Genomic DNA, 20,041 nt, shown 5'->3' on the forward strand with positions numbered 1-20,041 from the left:
GAGACTGTTAAATTTCTGAACCAGCTCTTACCTCTTACTAAGGATCCTCTGCAACTTTATAAGATGTAGCCTAAGTGCCTATTGTATCAAGCTGGAGAAAACATTAGATAACAGAAGAAATATTTTCTATTTATTTCCTTGACTGCACTTCAGTATTTTGGGTTTGTTAAAAAAGCCTAACTTTTATATACTTAAAATATTTGTATTTTTCATTGTTTGGCCCCTCACAGGGTCCCCAAGACAGTTTTTTATTTATTTATTTAGCAGATTTATAAACTGCTTTGCAGTGGCAGTAGGATATTTACCACCTTTGGGGCGAATTTGCTTCACCCAACCAGAGTTCTAGAGCCCTAGGGGGTGGTGACTCAAGGCTCCCCTACTCAGTTTCAGGGTGTGGCTACAACGACTCACCCTTCACCCAGCAGGGGCAGGTCACCTCAATAGCTCCAGGAGTGGTCTGATATGTGATAGCTAGCTCCTGCACCTATTGTTTCTTTTCCCCTCTTCAGGTCCTTTTAATTTCAATAGAAGTGGCCCTTAGCTCAACCCAACACTGCTGTCTGTGTTGTTGTTTCAGCCCTTGGCTGCAACCTAATGACCCCCTGACATGCCAGGGTAAAGCCTCTCCAAAGGACCCCAGGGACATCACATCACTAAAGCCAATTAATATGTTTCAAACATTTCATAATGCAAATTTAAATAGTAAGTGCACTGGGAAACAAGGAAAGGAAAATGGTTATGCAGGAAAGAAATGAAGTCAGAAAGCATTCAAAGCAAAGCTAGTAAGAGAATAAACTTCAGGAAGGCATTTTGTGACTTTTAAAAAAAAAATGATTAAGTATTCATTTCTTAATGAAACACTTTGTTTTGCTTTTAGCATGCATTACAATTGCAGATTGCCTGAGGGTGCCTCCAGATTGTCACTATTTTATGGGAGGGATTCAAGGGTATGCTGCAAATTTAGGTTCGTGCAATTCAAATGAATTAAAGTGCTCAGCAGCCTTGCACAACATATCCACTTTTAAAAAGAAATGGAATTTTGCAGTTAGGAAAGTGATGGGGAAATGCATTAAAAAGTATGGGATGAACATATGTTTAATGGGAAGATGTGTAGACACCCCACAAGCAAATCAGGATCAACGCAGAATGAATGCTCACTGTTGTTTAACTTCCCTGCAAACAAATCAGAATGAATGCTCAATAAAAACCAAGCACAGTCTAGCCTCCATGTAAGCTCTGTGCAAGCAAATCAGGATAAATGCTCAATAAATAGGCTGTATGGAGGATGCTTATTATTTTCACCCTTAATTTCAAATGAGACAAGTGTGCATAGTGTGGTACAGGATTGCACCATGTGGCCACCATCATTCTGCATCTCATCACCTGGTAATATCTAGTAGAAACAGATGTGTGACATGACAGAAACACATGTGACTGCATGCTTCTTGCCCTCATACCTCTGCACTGGTGGGTGCTCTCTCTCTCTCTCTCTGTGTGTGTGTGTGTGTGTGTGTGTGTGTGTGAGAGAGAGAGAGAGAGAGAGAGAGAGAGAGAGGGAGGGAGAGAGGGAGGGAGGGAGGGAGGGAGGGAGAGGGGAGAAATGATGACTGCAAAGATGTGTCACATGTCTGCGTCAAATAAACATTACTGGGAGGCATGGGAAAGATGCAAATTGGCAGCAGTCAGATTTTTCAGGCAGAAATGTAAGGGTCTGGGGGAAAAGTGGGGGGAAATTCTGTGTCCCATTCCCCACCCGCCATCTTTAATGCCTCTAAGTTTAGGTAATTTCTACTAGTTGGTCCTGAAGCTACTCTTCTTTTTACAAATTATAGCAAAAATTCCAAATGTACGTATTTGTATATAATGCTATGCCTGAGTATGTGTGCCGCATTAACTGGGCCCTCGTTATTAGATGGCTCCTATTTTAACAATCAAAATCATGTGGAAACTACATTTCCGGCCCGTCAACCACTGCCTGGATAAAAAAGTGGCCCTCAATAACACAGAATTTAGCCTGTTTTAGACCAGTAATGTAGGCATGGCAATCTTTTATAGATTTTATCTGGAAATGTTGTGGAAAACATTTTTATGTATTTTCAAGTGGTCAGTTTTGGTTTTCTCTCCTGCTCCCCAAAGCACCTCATGTTTGTGAGCTATCGTGATGTGAATTGATTCTGTTACAAGGAACAGGTGCCTTGGAGACAAAATGCTGCAATCTCTTACACTGGGATGGAGCAATTACGACATGTCAGTCATTTCAGATTTAATACTTATATAGTCCTGACATGTTAGTGGCAGTCAGAGAAAAACAACTCAAATGTCAGCTTCACAGTCTGAAAATATAGCCAGCTTTAGCAAGCTAATGGATGTGAATGAGAAATTTTGGAGGATATGAAAAAAAAGACAATAAAATCAAGTCTTGGAATTGCATCTCAAAAATGAAATAGGAAAAAAAACCTCAAAGTGAGCCTACGCGCTCCCAGTAGAACAGACACATGCAAACTGAGCAGGCACCTACCTTCACAAAGCAAATCAATCTTTGTGCCATTATTTACCAACAAATGTCTAATGATTAAAATATGTCAGAGCCTGCATTGAACCTATGCCATCTGTTCTAGCTTCTCTGGTGCAAATACACACAGCAATGATGCACAGCAGGGATGAGAAACCTCAGTTCTGGGGGTCAAATGGAGTCCTCCGGGCTTCTTTATATGGCCCTCGGGACTCTGCAGAGCCCTCACCCCCTCACTAGTCCTCTTGTTTGTCTGGATGAAGGACTGAGAGTGGTGTTTGTCTGACTGCACCCACTTTGGCTACACCATTCATTAGTATGTGGCCCCTGAAAGGTTCCCCATGAAGACATGTGGTCCTCAGGTTCTAAATGGTTCCCCACTCCTAATGTACAGGGTGCACAGACATTCTGCTGGGCCACACTTACCTCAGGGATCATTGGGACCCATTTCTGCCTCTTTTCTTTCAGCCTACTTGTTTGGAAGTACGTGTGTGTATACAAAGTCCAATTCCAGTCACTCACGCTATAGCCGGACCAAGAAAGGGAATCCAGGATGGATCTGTGTATGCTGAGCTTAACAGGGGACAAGGTTTAGACCCTGCTCTAGTAGTGTTACCAAGTGCACTCCATCATTTCTTCCATGTAGGTGAATGTTTAATATTTTTTTGCCCTAAGAACGAATAGCATGGGAGTCAGGCAGATAACATATGTGAAGCACTTTCAACACTTGGAAGTACTATATAAAATGTTAACTATTTATTTATTTAACTTATATTCCACCTGTCCTCTGAGGAGCATACATGGTTTTCCCCCTCCTCATTTACTCCCCACAACAACCCTGTGAGGCAGTTTAGGTTGAGAGGCAATTACTGGCTCAAGGTCACCCAGTAAGCTTCATGGCTGAGTGAGGATTTGAACCTTGGTCTCCCAGGTTCTAGTCCAATACTCTAACCACTGCGCCACACTGCCTCTCTGATTGTGCTTTCCTCCATTCCTGACACCATGTAGCCCAGCTGTCACTGAAGGAACCCCATGTGAGATTGCCTTGTATGTCTGGGCACAGAGCACATGGACACACAGAACCCCTCCAGGAGCCCCTGAAAGATGCAACTCATCCCTCGGTACATCCTTTACCAGTCATAATATGATGACTGGTATTTTGCTAATATACATTAGGGATGGAGGAGAAATTCACTTCAGTTTGCATTTAAAGCCAAATTTATCAAATTCATACTTTCCAAAACAACATGAGAACTGAAACACAGCCATCCTTCAAAATCCATGCTTATCTGAATTTTGCGTTGAAATTCTTCACCAAGCAATGTTTGCAAAACATGCATGTATTACAGGAAAGTGTGCATAAAAATGAATACATTAGTGAAAATCATACAAAAATGCATTGTATTAAGAGATACTGCTTGCAAAAAAGTGCAAATTCATCAAAACTACATACAAAAATTCTCACTAAAATGCTGTAGAATTTTCATGAGGATTTTTTAAAAAAAAATGCAAAATGTGGAGAATCAAATTTAAAATTGGAAAACTGAAATGGACAGATCCTTCCATCTCCAATATACAGTAGAAGTGGTAGCCCACTGTAAGGTTTGACATATCCATGTGTGGGATATTGCTGGATTCATGTCTTTCTTCCCAATCCAGATTACAATGGTTCCAGGGACAAGAAAAGGATTGGGGGGGGGAGAAAGGGATGAAGTATCCCATGATTATTAATATTTTAAATGGGCCCTCTGGAGGTATTGCTGTATTCGAATTGTCTACTGAATAAAATTTAATGGTGTCAGTTCAAAAACATCCATTCTGGATTAGTAGTGATGCCACCAAGCAAGGAGGTAATGTTGCTTCAGAGCTTGCATTCCTACCGCTGAACATTTTAGCCAGATATACAACAGAGTTTGAAAGTTATAATTAGAGTATGCAACAACAGCAACTACATAAGGATCATAAAACCATCTTTTTGAGCATGGGACTTTTATACAGCCTTGGACTCCTTGTACCAGGAGGAGGAAAGGTCCATAATGAAAAGCTCCAAAGCAAATGAAATGTTCCAGTATATTATGAGTAATGAGCCCGGTGGTGGTGGTGGTAGTAAATCAAACAGCTCTACCAAGATCTTACAAAGAAGTGGTTAGTAGGAATCTGTGCCTGGGACCTAAGCACAATGAGAAACAGAAAAGGATGGCAGAAACAGAAACTGTGGCTGTGGTCCTTGGACATCAATCAAAACTACCCTCCCTTCCTTACTTACCAAATATCAGGCTGCAGGATTTCAAGAACAGAAACCACCATTCAAATTAGCACATGAGATGTAAGCACGTTCATTAAATTACATTTTTGCCCCATCACAATAAGTCTCAAAAGCAGGCCTAAAATTTGGAGTAAACTTGTTAATTACGATATATTGCAGTGTCCTAAACAACCTCTTTGCTTGGTTGCAGAGTTTACTCATATAGGGATCTGGTTCAGAAGATCATCATTCTAAATCATGATTTAGGTGATCAAGAAGGAGTCATAGAAAGCCTCATACTCCCATACCTTCTCTCCTCTGGCCTTCTTCTGTGCATAAAAGGTCCTTCTGGGAGGAAGGGTGGGATATAAATGTAATAAATAAGGAGAAGAATGAAAGTTTTCAGTTTCACTTTAGAACCAACTACAGTTCTGCATTATGTATGAATCTGGGGAACTGGTTTAAACTAACTTTGGTTAGAGAAAACCACAGTACCCTAATTTCAGTGTAATGCAGAACTGTGGTTTGTTCTAAAGTGCAAGTAGAAACTTTCACTCTCCCCCTTAAGTACAGGAGGGAAGCACATGAACCCTTGTGGTAGCCCATTCCTGGACATTTAAAACCATGGTTTAGATTGGGGATGGCTCTATATATGTTGCTCGACAATTTCTCCCATCATCCCTGACCATTAGCTATACTGGCTGGGGGTAATGAGAGTCCAAGATGTTCTCTACCCCTGATTTAGGATGATTGCCTAAATTGGGTCATGAACTCTGAATCACAACAATCAATTGGTATCTAACAATCTCTCTATAAACTCAGATTCCATTCCAATCTCTGTCCCATTCAAAGAGCTTCATCAAAAGGAGCTCAAAGTATGATGTGTGGAATTATTCCACAATATCCTTACAGCTTCCCTGTGAAGTAGCTTAGGGGAAGACACAGTGGAAGGCCTAAAGTCACTCGTGGACTACACTGCTGAGTAGAAATTTGAATGTGGGTACTGCAGCAATCTATCCACATTGGCCCTTGGGCAACACTTCTAAATAATTTTCATCCTAGACAACCCAAGCTGCTCTTATCTTTGCACTTAATATTTTTATGGATATCATTTTCCCCAAGGGACAGATCTGCTGTGCTATACTCACTGTCCTTTCAGCCTTTGCTTTATGCTACCAAGTTTTCATTCTAATAAAGTCCAATGCTTTTGGATAGGAGTAGTATGTCAGCTAATAATTTACATTTTGTTGCCTGTATATTAACTATTCTGAAATTTGCTGCATATTATTCTACCTACTTACCTGACCTAGGAAAAAACTGGCAGTACCTGCCAAGGGGCTATTCTTACTTCATACATGGAAGTCTCCTCATCCTTTTCCTCCCCACCTTTCAGTTGCAGATCCTTTGAAGGAGCTGTTTTCAATGTAATCTTTCCAGAGGTTATTGCCTTGTCTCTGCAGTGTGCAACCAATTCTTATTTTCAACAAGTTAGCAATGCTGATAGATGTTTCAAATAAATTATTCAATCTGATTTATACAACATCATTCAGTTCAATACTGAGTAATAAGCAAACATACAACTTTTAAAACTCGTGTGTGTCACAATGATCTGAAACTCAGATCAGTAATACATTAAGAGCAAGCTGTATCCAGAGTAATTAAATTTCAACGTGAAGATTTATTACTTGTGAGTTACCATTAAAATCCCTCTGTCCTTATTTTTGCTGAAATCCTGCTACACATATGTTCATGTTAACAACGCATAGAAAAATAATGTAATGTTTCAAGCATTATTTACTTACATTCTCCAAAATGACACAAATGTAACAGCTGCAATGTTTATTGTAGTGGGTAATTTTATTTTAGTGACATCTGCAAGTATTGTGTCAACATAGGTAACTCAATTTTGCAGAGGCTGAAAAAAATTCAAACTACCAAAATCAATGTTAAATAAGATTCAGTTGCTGCTATTCAGTACTTCGGGATTTGGTTAGCAAAGGCAATCAGAAATGCATATTTTTGTAATGAATAAAGCATGGAGTGAGAACAGCCTTGTAAGTTGAAAATTGTAACTGTAAAAACAATACATAAAGCACAAATCTTTCCTTGACAACATTGATGGTGATGTTATGAAAGATTAAGACTGAGAACCTCTCTTGTGGGTAGAGACAGGTCTGGTATTGGCAGCCTGATTTCCACAGAAAAATGCCAAAGAACAGGGACAGTGGCAGGGTGGGGATTTCATATAGTAAGCTGTCTGTTGGGCAAAATCTCCACTACAAATGGGGGGGAGGGGAGAGAGAGAGAGAGAGAGAGAGAGAGAACGAACTCACAATGATGTTTGGGTACAATGGGAAGAAAATCCCCAATCTTTGTGGTAGATCAATGCACATGAGACGCTCGGTATTTGAAGACAAGATACTGTGAAGAGCCAAACATATAGCTGCAGCAATGTGTAGAGAAGGAGTTGTCAACATGGTGCCTATGGGCACACTGGTGCCTTTGAGACCTTCTCCTGGTGCCCACAAAGATTCTGAGCCCTTCAGCCTCCTTAGTGATGACAGTGGTTACCGTTTTCTCCTTTGAAAAGTACACAGAGCTAAAGGAAGAAGTTGGAAGACTGGTGCATTTCCCCTCTTCCTTTCAGCTGTATGTACTTTTCAGACTAATTCTACTGGATGTGGCCAGAGTGTGTGGTGCCCACAGAATTTGTCAAAAGCCCAAATGTGCCCATAGGCACCATGTACCCACAGGTCTAAAAGGGTTAGTTACCCCTGATGTAGACCTCCTTTCCACTTCAATAAATGTCTAGTACAACTTATGTTCTGGCATAATTAGGCTGAATATTTCCATGCCTCTACTCCACAACACTGAGTTCTGTTAACTAGGAGCAACCTGGGAGAAAGTGTAATGACAACAGGACACAAAGTAAGTTGAACTATACACTAGAGGAGGTGGGGAAGGCGTTCCACTTGCTGTTTTTGGCTATAGGTACAATTTTGTAACTACAAGTTCTGCCCTTAGAGTGATCTCCATGAAGAAGCTACTGTATATGAATTAGTTCTAAGCATTAGTCTTGACTAATACTGTTAGAACAATGGGATTGTTATTTCTACAAAATGTTACTTCCAATACGTTTTAAATATATAGATGTACTGGGTGATATCTAATTGAATCCTATGCGGAATAGATCCAATGAAATCCACATAACCAATTTACATCCACCTATTTCAATGGGGTCTACTTGGAAAAAGTCAGGTAACACCCATTGTAACAAACTCAGCTCTCCTCCCTTATGAAGAACTGTCGTCTGAAAATTTTATTATTAAACATTCACAGCAATTAAAATAGTTAAGAAATCCTATGTACACTACTACTGTGCCAGCTCCATTTCAGCCCTGAATAAGAATGGCAAGAAGAAATGCTATGGGATGGCTATTCAAAGAACAGGGAAACCCTATGGTGTGAAAGCAACAAAGCAGCGCTTGCCTTCATACAACTAAGACTCATGGAGAGCATTCTCCTAAGTGAGGCTTGGGAGAAAAGGTCATTGTCGATGTTGGTGGTCTTTTGAAAGCTTAAAAAAGGTAGAAAGCTGCTAAGAGAAGAAGAAATAAAAGAATACAAATGTTCACAAACTGCAACAAATATTTCAGAATGCTGGCAACAAGGGATAAGGAAGAAACTCATTTAGTTCACATTTTCATGAAAGCCTACCTGAACCAATAAGCAAACTGAAACACAGCTCTCTTTCGAAATCTGCACTTCTCAGAATTTTGTGATGCAGTTCTCCAACCCAAAAGTGTGCACAAAAATGCATATAGTGGAAAATGATGTAGTTGCTACATTATATTAGGGAGAATTGCTTGCAAAAATGCATAGATTAGTGGGAAATGATGTAGTTGCTACATTATATTAGGGAGAATTGCTTGCAAAAATGCATAGATTAGGCAAAATTGTATACAAAAATGCATAGGAGAAATGCACACAAGTATTTTTGTTTTTGCACAGTTTTAAAAGAAAAAATGCAAATTGATGTGGGAATGGAGCAAATTGAACTGGAGGCTGGAAAAATGAGAAGTGGAGAGAACCTGAAATGAACAATTTCATCCATCCTGACTGTCAACTAAGAGAGCAATACAAACAACCAGGTTGTAAAGATAAAACAGAAGCAGGCCCTACCAAAACACAGGGTTGTATTACCATAATTTGAAACACTTTAGAAAATCTGCTGTATGCTTAGCTGCATGCAGAACCATACAAAGGAGCTTGCATATCTTCAAAAAGAAGCAAAACAGGTACGTGCAATATTTAATCAATGAATTAGCCATTTTAAAAGTTTTTGCAACAGATTATACAATGATTAAATACAGTACTTAATATTGCAGAGGGCAAGCATCATCTTACATGAGGAATTAACCTTTGCTTTCACATACGTGGGAGTGACTCTTCTAAGGTGATGCCTCCCGGGACGCTTGTACACTAACTAAAAACACATATTTCTTGCTTCAGAAATATGGAATTCACCCATTTGAAAATATAAATTGATGGAGTAATAGACTAATTTGAAAGATTTGAGACATTTTAATTGATTAATTGAACTGCATCCCTACTTATGTGTCATCCATCAGATTCCTAGCAGGTAATAAGCATTATAGAAATATAACAAATGTTCTTGATTTCTAGTTATATAAAATGTGAAGAGAATCCTGTTTCTAACATTTGTAATAAGAATCCCTTTGCACTGAAAAAGGCAACAAGACAGCCAGCCAGCATACACCTTCCTTTGCATACTGATCACATATTTTGCATATCAATTGATTAGGGCAACATTGAGATGATCTTACATCACTTGGTCTACACAGAGTTGGAGTTTTTTACAACACTGGTGCTGCCTCTTACTTTTCCTCCCAGATTACATCATGGAAATAATTACACTGCAACTTCTTCATATGACAACTAAGTGCTTCTTAGTATTGCTGAACTCTGTTTGCTTTGAACTTTTTGTATGACTTGAATGCCCTTATTAAAGCCCAGCTTACCTGAAGAGACACAATCGGTCACACTGCTAGCTCTGGACTTGTATAAAAACATTTGGTTAGTTCCTGCCTGCCCCTTCTGCCTAAAAAGCAGAGGTGGGAACCTGTGGATCTCCAAATGTTGTTGCACTAGAACTCCGATCATTGCTGGCCATTGGCCATTCTGGCTGAGACTGATGGCATTTGGAGTCCAACAACAACAGCAACATCTTGAGGATCAAAGGCTTCTCCTCACTGATCTCAAAGAAAAGTTATGGGAACCTCCAACACTTTTTGTGTTCTCGTTGCATAAAACTAATTTAAATAGCTTTGCATCTTGAAACTCAATTTTTAAATTATAAAGCTCAATCTAAAAATGCCTTGATTTGAGAAGCTTTTCTTATCTCTCCTTAAGTAATATGTAAACTGGTACTATTCCTTTGTGTTCCGAATTTAAATGTTATATTACTTAGCTTTGATCTATGATGTTTGACATCTGGTTATGTGGTAGAAAATGAAAGGATGACTGAATTAGGAGTTAACTTGAGAGGCTCCTAAAACATGCTTCAAATAGGATGACTGTTAATGGCAGAGTGATGGGCTGAAATCCCAGATTTGTCTGTTCACCAGAATAAACACATGGAGTGTATGCAATTGAAGCTATCATGCAACTGAAGCTACCATTCAATATTAAAAATACCCAACAGACAAACAGTACCACTGGCATAGAATGCTAGAGTTGGAAAGATCCTTGAAGGTCATCTAGTCCAACCCCTTGCCACAGTAAAACATCTTTTCTTTTAGCTAATTAAGTGGAGACTAAAACTGCACTACTGCCAGCACAATGTTGCACATGGAGGTACTGCAGCATTGTGCACTCCAGATTCTGAGCAATATTATGGCAATCAGTGGGTCCACTGCATGTGAACCCCCAGAAGGCTGCTCAGAAGGGAGTGTGGCCCTCAGACTGAAAAATGTTCCACTATTAAATTTTGAATATTTTCCTGAATGCTGTTCTCCGGTTATATTAAAAGACACAAAGCTGGTGCTCCCCTTACCACTGAACATGAAATTTCTGCTCAATGGAAAGTAACCACTGAAGCATGAATAACTTCCCTAAAAGGAGGGACCTACAGCTCCATAAATTAGCATATGCATCACATGCCGAAAGTCTCAAGTTCAATCCTTGGTATCTCCACTTAGGTTCTCAGACAGCAGGGCCAAGTGAGACCTCTGTCAGTTAGAGTAGGCAATTCTGCAGTAAAGGAGGACAATCTGCCCTGGTATAAAATAGCTTTCTGTGTTCCACATCTGGAACTGTGGGAAAACTGTTTCTGTAACTTCTGAAGAAAGTTTCAGGCTGTAGCAATTTTATAACAAAGGTTTGTGATCATATCTATGTGCTTCTAATTCTTCCTAATGGATTTTTACACTTGTTTTGAACAATTGCCTACTTTATGGCTGTCTCTTAGGGATCTCTATGAGTGCAATCTTCAGAACTGTTTCACAGGACACATTAAGGGTCAGGAAAAAACCATCAGCAATCTTTCTTAAAACACATTTTACGAAAGATCCTCAATGACATTTTAACAACAGAGAAAGGCCTTTGAAGAAAAATGTGCAACCCAGAAGTCAATCACATCATCCAAATACACACTTCATTATCTTCCTGTGTGCCCATCTTTCTACTTCAAACTATGGATGGCATGATTTTCCCTGCCTGAAGTCCTTTTCCTGACTGAATTTTTTTAAAAAATGCTGAAATAAGTGGACCCAACCATTTAAAATGGAGTAAGCAGGTAAGTAAGCTTTGTCAGGATTGATTATAGAGTACTGATTATAAACTTGTTGCACAAGCTGAACCTCAGTAGTCCATCTCTCTATTAAGGTAGAAAATATGCACCTCAAGGTTTTTTATTAGGGGATTTTTTAAACAAAAAAAATATGAGAATGGAGAAATCTCAAGTTGCATGGTTCACTCATACTTGAAACATCCTGTGACAGCAAAAATAGTGCTTTAGGATTGGGGGATTGGTCTGGATGATGTCTGTGGATACCCTCCAAGCCTGTAATTCTGCATCTGTAGAGATGGAGTTTGGGTAAAGGAATCTGTTGAACTGGTCAAACCAGTTCCTTTGTTAGGATAATGGGTTCTGGCCATGTTTGTCCAGTACCTAAATCTACATGTCTAAAGACTTGATCAAGAGTAGATGTGCTGCCACAGGAACAAATGAGGTGATGTTCCTTCAGAAGGGTACCCTTCCCTCCTCACCTGGCTAGGACCAGGTGGTAGCCAGTGTGTTTAGTTAGTCTAACATGGAGCTGGGAAGAGACAGAGAAACCTGACTGCTCTCTTGGTCTGAGTCCAAAGCCAATAACTTTTGGATGTCAATGCTGGGAGCCCCTCCACCTTATGCTCAGGTTGTATATATGTATAAATAAAGCCATATATCCTAAAGACTCCACATCTCCACTGACCTTCAATTCCAAGGAAACCAAACCCTGGGTAAGTGCTGGAACCCCTGGAAGTATCTCACTGCTCAGAGACTGGGGTGAGCACAACAATGTTATTTGACTACAAACATTATTATTTGTACCCAATAAGCACATTGGTTATCTTTTACGAACACGTTAATAAAGCTTTTGGCTTTACCTGTTTCATTCTAAATGGAGAGGAAGCTTTATAATTTTATCAGTCAGAGTATAAAAGTTGACTGAGGTCTGAATAAGTTTTTTAACAGGTGAAGATAAGATTGCAGGCTAAAAATAACTGAAGGATAAATGCAGCATACCTGTCAACTATAATGTCCATGGAAAAGATGTGAAAAATCCATTGATAATTTGTACAATAAGCAAGTGAGGACCACTCTCCTTTGTTGTCATTCCCATTATCTCCAGTAGTGATGGTACTCTGAGAACAACTTCTGAAACATTTCAACTTTTAGACAGGTTGGCATGAGAGAACATAGGAAGCTGCCTTATCAGAGTCAGACCATTGGTCCATCTAGCTCAGTATTCTCTGTACTGACTGGTAGCAGCTCTCCAGGGTTATAGATGGGGGACATTGTTAGTTCTACTTAGAGATGTTTAGGACTGAATCTGGGACTTTCTGCATGCAAAGTGGATGGTCTACCACTGAGCTCCAGCCCTTCCCAAGCTTGTGATATATTTGTTCCAAGTGCAATTAGTACTGAAGTTGCTGTTTGCTTTGTCCTCATATAATACCATCAATAAAACCAACCAAGTTGCTATTTTTGCCATTTTAAAAACAATGGCTCTGACTTTGGGGCACAGTTTCCTCACAATGTGGAACACACATTCTCATGAATAACCAACACTGCACAAAGCTTACTGTGGTCTTGACGCTTCGGCTTGATCCGTCTGGAGTTTTTCTCCTCCCTCCACTTCCATTGTGCAGTAAACAATACGGCTGGGAGCTAGTGACTTTAAGCCTTGAACTTCCATTATAACAATCTAAACAAGCAAAAGGACACAGCAAATGATCATCAAGAGTTTGAAACAAAAGCAGTCAGTACACATGCCACAGCATTATTCTCAAGTATCAAAAACACAGGACTCACTAATTTTATATATATACTAATATACTAATTTTTTTTATTTATTTTTTACCAAGTCCATTTTCTCCTCCTCCTTGCAACTTAGCAAGAAATTCTGCTTAGGCACAAGTTGACGTTTTTGCTGGCCAGCTACTTATCTACTTAAGGCTGGTTATTTAACAGTCATAGTCCCCCCCTTCCAGAACCAGACTTACGTGTGTTAAGCAATGCTCTGGAATTAAAAAAACAACCACAAACTTATCCTGCAGATGTGGTTGTATGGGATGTGATCTACCACATTGGGCCCACACATGTCCCCTATTAAGTAATTGGCATGTTCAGGTTTAAGAGCCATCATCTTTTTACGATGAAGAAGGACTGGATGCAGTCCCATCCAACAACTGATCAGAACTGTTAACATTGACGGCATGGAATATCTGCTTGGTGGATGCAAGGATCTATGGAACAAGGCTATGGCTACGATCCTAAAAGGTACATGTAAAATCAGATCTCTGATGTGCCTGAAAAAGCCCTCAAGTTGCTGATATACAGTGTAGCCAACATAAAAATAATAGTCCAAATTTCTTTCATGCAAAGTGCTTTTTAACTACCAAGCTAATGTAAGAAACAAGCATTTCTACTTTAAGATGCAAAGTCTGTAGCACTTGTGCAAAAGAACATGACATATGGCAATGGAGTTTTATTGGCTATATAATATTTCTATAAGGATACCTCATTTACCTTAAAAAGATTATCATTTGTGTACAAAATGTTGTTACTCAATACAGTGTTAGGTATGTTTAAAAAATCTAAAGTTTCGAAACCAATCTTTTTTTTTCATAACTTGATTTAACACTTAAACATTAGCATTCTCACGGGAGTCCTAGAATAAAAGTTTGGAAAGCACATTAGACATAACAATAAGCATCTGAGAAATACCTGCACTGTTAATGAAGCTCAGGAATATGAATGGGTGCAAATAAACAACCTCTTAAGTTTAAATTATATTGGTCTCATTTTATCCATAGAAACATGCAGAATATATCTGGCAGAGCATCTTTGGATCCAACCTGATACCAATTAAGAGGCTGAGTGTCTAACAAACTTCTGCAGCCACTGCAATGTTTATCTTTATTTTAACATGCATCACTGAGATACAGGCATTGCTGAAGACCACATGAGCTGTTTTCAACTAACAGTCATTCATAACAAAGACTGCTCTACCAGCAAAGCAAGATTAAAACTAATTAAGTCAAGATCAAAAGCAAATTAAGCTTAGTGATTATGGCATCTGTATAATTCCTATTGATTTCAGGGAGATTTACTTTCAAGAAGTCTTTGATAGATGGTATTGAAGTTGGGACTAAATATCCCTCTACACTTTCGCAGGACCATTCATCCTCCATGAAAGGGGGAGGAGGGGAAAATATTCAGTGACCTCTTTCAAGGGGATGAAATTCTATTATCTTTTTTGTGCAGGATATGTGTGTCTTAGTTTAATACAGAGGTAGTCAATGTGGAATCCTCCAGATGTTTCAGACTACAACTCCCAGTATCCTTGATCACTGGCCACGCTGAGTGGGGCTGATGGGAGTTGTAGTCCAAAACATTTGGAGGGAATCACGCTGGCTACCCCTGCCTTAATAGGACATGGCCTCGAGTTTATTTTTATTTCTTCTTTTCTTTTTTTCACTGGAGACAAAACACAATGCAGCATCATTCCCATGGGGCATTCTCTTACAGGAAGGATGCCAGACTGCAACAGTCAGTCACAGGCTTTTTTGTACCATAAAAAAAGGAAGCAAAACCCTTTGCCATTTCACAAAAAGATGAGAACTAAATAGAGTCCCATCCCTCACAAAACTTTATATTCTTAGCTTGAATCAAGAACCAAAATATTTGGAAGGCATGTTCGCATCATCCCACACCCCTGCTTTGGCCCAACACTAGGTTTTATTTTAAGGATTCTAATTTTGGAATTACTATGGGCGGTACAGAGCTGATACTAATAGACAAAAACCAAGGTAGGATTACTCACATATAAGAAAGAACTATTTGCACAGCAGGGCCATTTTTCATACATTCAATCAGCAATACATTGCAGTAGCAGCAGCACTCAAATGCATGAAGCAGGGCAAACACATAGCTGCCCAATCACACAAAGTCCCAATTTCACCACGCTATTGTACCTGCGCCTACAGCTGAATGTGAGAGTTAGAGCTCTGCCTTTGTATTTGCTACAGCCATTCCTAGTGTAAAAAGAGCCAAGCCACATTCTGAATGGAATAGCTTGGCCAGGAGTAGAAACTGCTGCCATGAACATAAGAATGTAAGAAGAGTCCTGCTGGATCCGGCCAGCATTCCATTCTCACAGTGGCCAGCCGGATCCCCATGGAAAGCCCACAAGCAAGATCTGAGGGCAAGAACGCTCTCCCCTCCTGTGATTTCTAGCAAGTGGTATTCAAAAGCATACTGCCTCTGACCATAGGTTGCTGAAGCAAACTTAATATCTGGCTGTGCACATTATTCTCCGTCATGTGTACTTCTCTAACAAGTGTCTAATGTTATTACATGGTTACTTGACTTTTTAAAACTAAACTAAAGTGTTTTAGGATTAAAGACCACCTCTCACTAAAATGTCACTGAGCAGAAAAGCAGCATTTAAAAAAAAATACTTTATGCTATAACACTTTTCATTTAAGCACTACTGCATGAGTAGTTCACACACACATATGCATTAAGCACAACTGAAAAATATAAATTAAGCATAAAACGGTATTGACAGGAAAGGTAGTGGTCAAGATGTGCAGTAGACATGTGGCTAGGGATGGAAGGATCTGTCAATTTTGGTTTTCTCTGTTTCTCATTATTGCAATCTTAAATTCAGTTCTCCACATTTCTGCAGAAATTCATGATAAAAAATCTAATGAAAATTCTTCAGCATTTTAGCGAGAATTTCTCTAAACAAGCTCATTTTGTATGCAGTTTTGACTACTTGCACACATTTTTGCAAGCCATTTCTCATTATATAACGCATGTTTGTATGCTATTTTCATGAATATACTCATTTTTATGCACACTTTCCTCAAACATACGCATTTTTGTAAACAGTGGTTGGAGAAGTGCATCACAAAATTCAGGTAAGCCCACATTCTGATGGATGGCTGATTTTTAATTCTCATATTGTTTCAGAAAGTGCAAATTTGACAGATTCAGCTTGAAATATGAACTGCAACTGCCCAATATGTCACTGCACACATTAAAACAATGCCTCATTAAAAAAAAAAGTTCAGCATAAGGCAGCCTACTTCTGAAGACTGCACTACAATTCTTTCTCAAAGAAGTCAGGGTCTTGGGGCTTTCAAAGAGACAAAACCCAAGGGGAAAACAGAGAAGCGCAATTATTTGATGACAAGTAAGTGAAGAAAGTGTGGCAGAGTAAATACCTAGCATGGGTTTAGATTGGAAAGTGGAAGCAGCCTTTATATTGTATTTATTTTATTATGTTAATGTACGTCGCCTAGAGTACGTTAATTCGGCCAGATAGGCGACTCAAAAATAAAATTTTATTATTATTATTTATTCTATCTCAAGCTATTATTTTCTATTTTACTATTTGTTATTATATCTATCTCCATTCATAGCAAGCAGTTACGTTTCTGACAGAAAAATTAAAGTACAGGACAAAAATGGCAAGGGGCAAAGATCAAACACATGTGCACACACATACAAAACAGATCCTGGATATATCACAATAATCCAACAGCTATGTGAAAAGTACACCTTGGACGGTGTTCAGATAAAATAGGGAAGGCAAACTATGTTTCAACAGCAACATCAAGCAAATATACTTCTCATGCTGTATTAAGACACCATATGAGATAGATCTACCAAGCTATGTCTGTCATTATGAGGAGGCCTCAGGCACCCCTTTCTCCCACCCCACCCTACTGCTACACTTTCAGGTTATGGATAACAGCAACCCATAGGTGGGGTTAAGAAAGCACCGGGATTCTCAGACATAGCCCATGCTACAACCAACAGGTGCAGGAGGATCCCAGAAGCATCAGCATTACCACAAACTCCATGGTATCATCCTTGAACCCCACCCAGATGGGCAAAGGTGGACAGCACATTTGGAGAGAGTATTAATGGGGTCGTTTTGCAGTTGCAAGGAGGAGGTTAATATATTTCTGGAAGCAGAATGGAACATATCATCATTACTACCATCACCATCAAAGTTATTATTAAATTTATTACCCGCCCTTCACAAGCAGGTCCCAGGGTTAAAACAATTTAAAATGCCTGATTAAAAATAGTTAAAATAAATTACAGTCACACAAACAGGATGCAATCTGGAAACACCCATCTCAGGTGTCAAAGGCCAAGGTAAAGAGGTGCATCTTCAGCCGAGAACTTTACCGTGAAGTTGCTTCCTTTGTGGGGAAGGAATTCTACAACTTAGGGGCTGCCACTAAAGAATGCCCTTTCCTGGGACACCATCTCCTGAACTTCTGACGGCAGGAGAACTATCAAGAGCGCCCCTCTGCTAATATTAACACCCAAGAGGGTCTGTAGGGAAGGAGGTGGTCTCAGATATTTGGGGCCTAACCCATTTAAGGCTTTCAACACTAGTGTGAGCAACTTTTTGTGCCCAGAAACAGACTGGCAATCAATATATATGTTCTGAGTGTAAACTGAAGTATGCCTTTCATTTTAATCCAGGGGAAGAAAAAAAGTATAGTCTAGATATCAAACGTTTGGGGAATACTGGCTTAATATAACTGTTCATTCATATTTGTAGCACAAACGGAAATATAACAGAAGGATCCTATTTCTACAGCAAGTCTGGCTTTGTCTTCTTCATACACAAAACCATGTTGTGCTCATTTTTCTCTTTTTAATTAGAGTGAGCATTTGTCTCTGAAACCATTCTTCTTTATTAGCAAAGAGACCTGAATGATCGTGATAGTCCTAGGATACAAAAAGTCATACTTCTATTGGCTTAGAGATAGCTTGCAGATTGCTTTTGTGTTGCCTCTCTCAACTCAGTAGAAGCCAGAGCCCACCCTCTGCCACAGCTTTCAACAATTTTGATTCAAAGGGCAGCAAATAAGTCCTTTCATAACACAGCCAGCTTGTGAAGCAATCACCCTGTGCCCCTTGTAATAATGCCCCCATCTGTGGTGGGAATGCCTGTGAAATACAAAGCTGTCTCCTTATGAAACATTACTACGGTCCCAGTCAAACTTCATCCTTGACTGAACAGCAGTTTCAGCACACCAAGTCTAGCAGCTACTGACACCACTTTCTTTGATTTGCAATTAGATTTATATATTTGATTTATGAATTGTAAAAGCAGCTTCCACTTTCCAGATTAATACAGGAACACTGCAGAAAGGTTTGCATCCATTTTAAAAGATTATGTCCCACAAGACCTGTTTACCAAAGCAAAAACAAAAACCCCACCAATACTGTGATAGAGGTAATAGTTTCCACATATGGATAAATCCCATTACTATAATTAATGCTTCTTAAAAAAATTTTTTTAAATGTCCAATGCAAATTCAAAGACAAAGCAGTCAATAGCTGCAAAATCTTCTCCTCAATATATGGCATATACAACAGTGCATTTCACTGCTATTTAGATTTGATAATCTCTAGTAAGTCAGTAGAGTGAAGCTTTGCAGTCAACCTGGGGGTTGGTACAGTTATTCTTATCTATGTTTTCTCCTGTACACCATCAGGCTTTTTAACTGTCTAATCTCTTATTCAGAGAGCAATCTTATGCAGATTTACTAAGGCCCACTCTGTTTTGTGAGGCTTACCTTCTAAGTGAGTGCATTTAGAACTGCAGCCTTAGTTTTACTTTTTATTTATTTCCAAAATGTATGGCATTGAGCTGGAGGTGGGAGGTACTTGACCTAAGGGCAGAGAGTGGGAAGGGTCGCCTGGTTGCAACATGTTCATGACAGGGAAGAGAGGGTCCCAAGCTGCCTCTCCACAGAGCAGGGGTGGGGAAACCTTTTCAGTCCAAGGGCCACATTCACTTGAGAGCAAACCTCCGGGGGAACACATGCCAGTGGTAATGGGCCAGAAACAAAAAGTGGGTGGAGCAATGGATGTGATTCTTATCCTTTTTACAGTAAAATACATTCCAGAGGTTTCTACACATTCACCCCCCCACACATCCTCCATCCAGGCAAACAAGAAGCATTAACACAGTTCAACTCAGGCAAAAGCACTTGAGCAGGATGGGGATCAGGATCTCTGAAGGGGCGTGGCCTGGGAAAAGAGCTAGACAGAGAAGCCTGAAGGACCACATTCAATCCATGAGCCTAGATTTTGCTAGGACTTTGTAGGGTGGGGGCAAAGGTGGCATCCCAAATCAAACTAATCATTATTGTACAAATGGTGATCCTAAACCTTTGCACCATACATGTTATAACTGTTTTCTCTTAAAACCTAAGGAAAGGATGATGGAAGAGAACTTTTGTGCTGATATTCTCTAATTTTGACACCAAGACCAATCAAATGTAGTGCCTGTAGCACTTTCATAAAATGTGATGGAGTTTACACTTAAAGTTACATGTTCCTATTCATAGAATTCTTAACTGGCTGTATCAGTGTACTGGGAAGAAATGTGCAAAACAAGCACATCATTTTGCACATAAAGCAGAACTGGCACTCTTCCTTGAGGGTACCACTT

General features: G+C 39.5%; 1 protein-coding gene across 10 annotated transcripts in view; it reads right to left on the reverse strand.

Annotated features, from left to right (window-relative positions):
- CADPS2 (calcium dependent secretion activator 2) overlaps positions 1–20,041 on the reverse strand; it is a 528,181-nt gene that overhangs the window by 303,476 nt on the left and 204,664 nt on the right. For all 10 annotated transcript variants that reach the window (XM_061640133.1, XM_061640131.1, XM_061640132.1 and 7 more), the window contains one exon: positions 13,128–13,249. In XM_061640133.1, coding sequence (XP_061496117.1) covers positions 13,128–13,249 — 122 coding nt within the window. The remainder of the gene's footprint in view (positions 1–13,127; positions 13,250–20,041) is intronic.

Source organism: Rhineura floridana, chromosome 8 (assembly GCF_030035675.1).
Source record: "Rhineura floridana isolate rRhiFlo1 chromosome 8, rRhiFlo1.hap2, whole genome shotgun sequence".
NCBI classification, from domain to species: domain Eukaryota; kingdom Metazoa; phylum Chordata; class Lepidosauria; order Squamata; family Rhineuridae; genus Rhineura; species Rhineura floridana.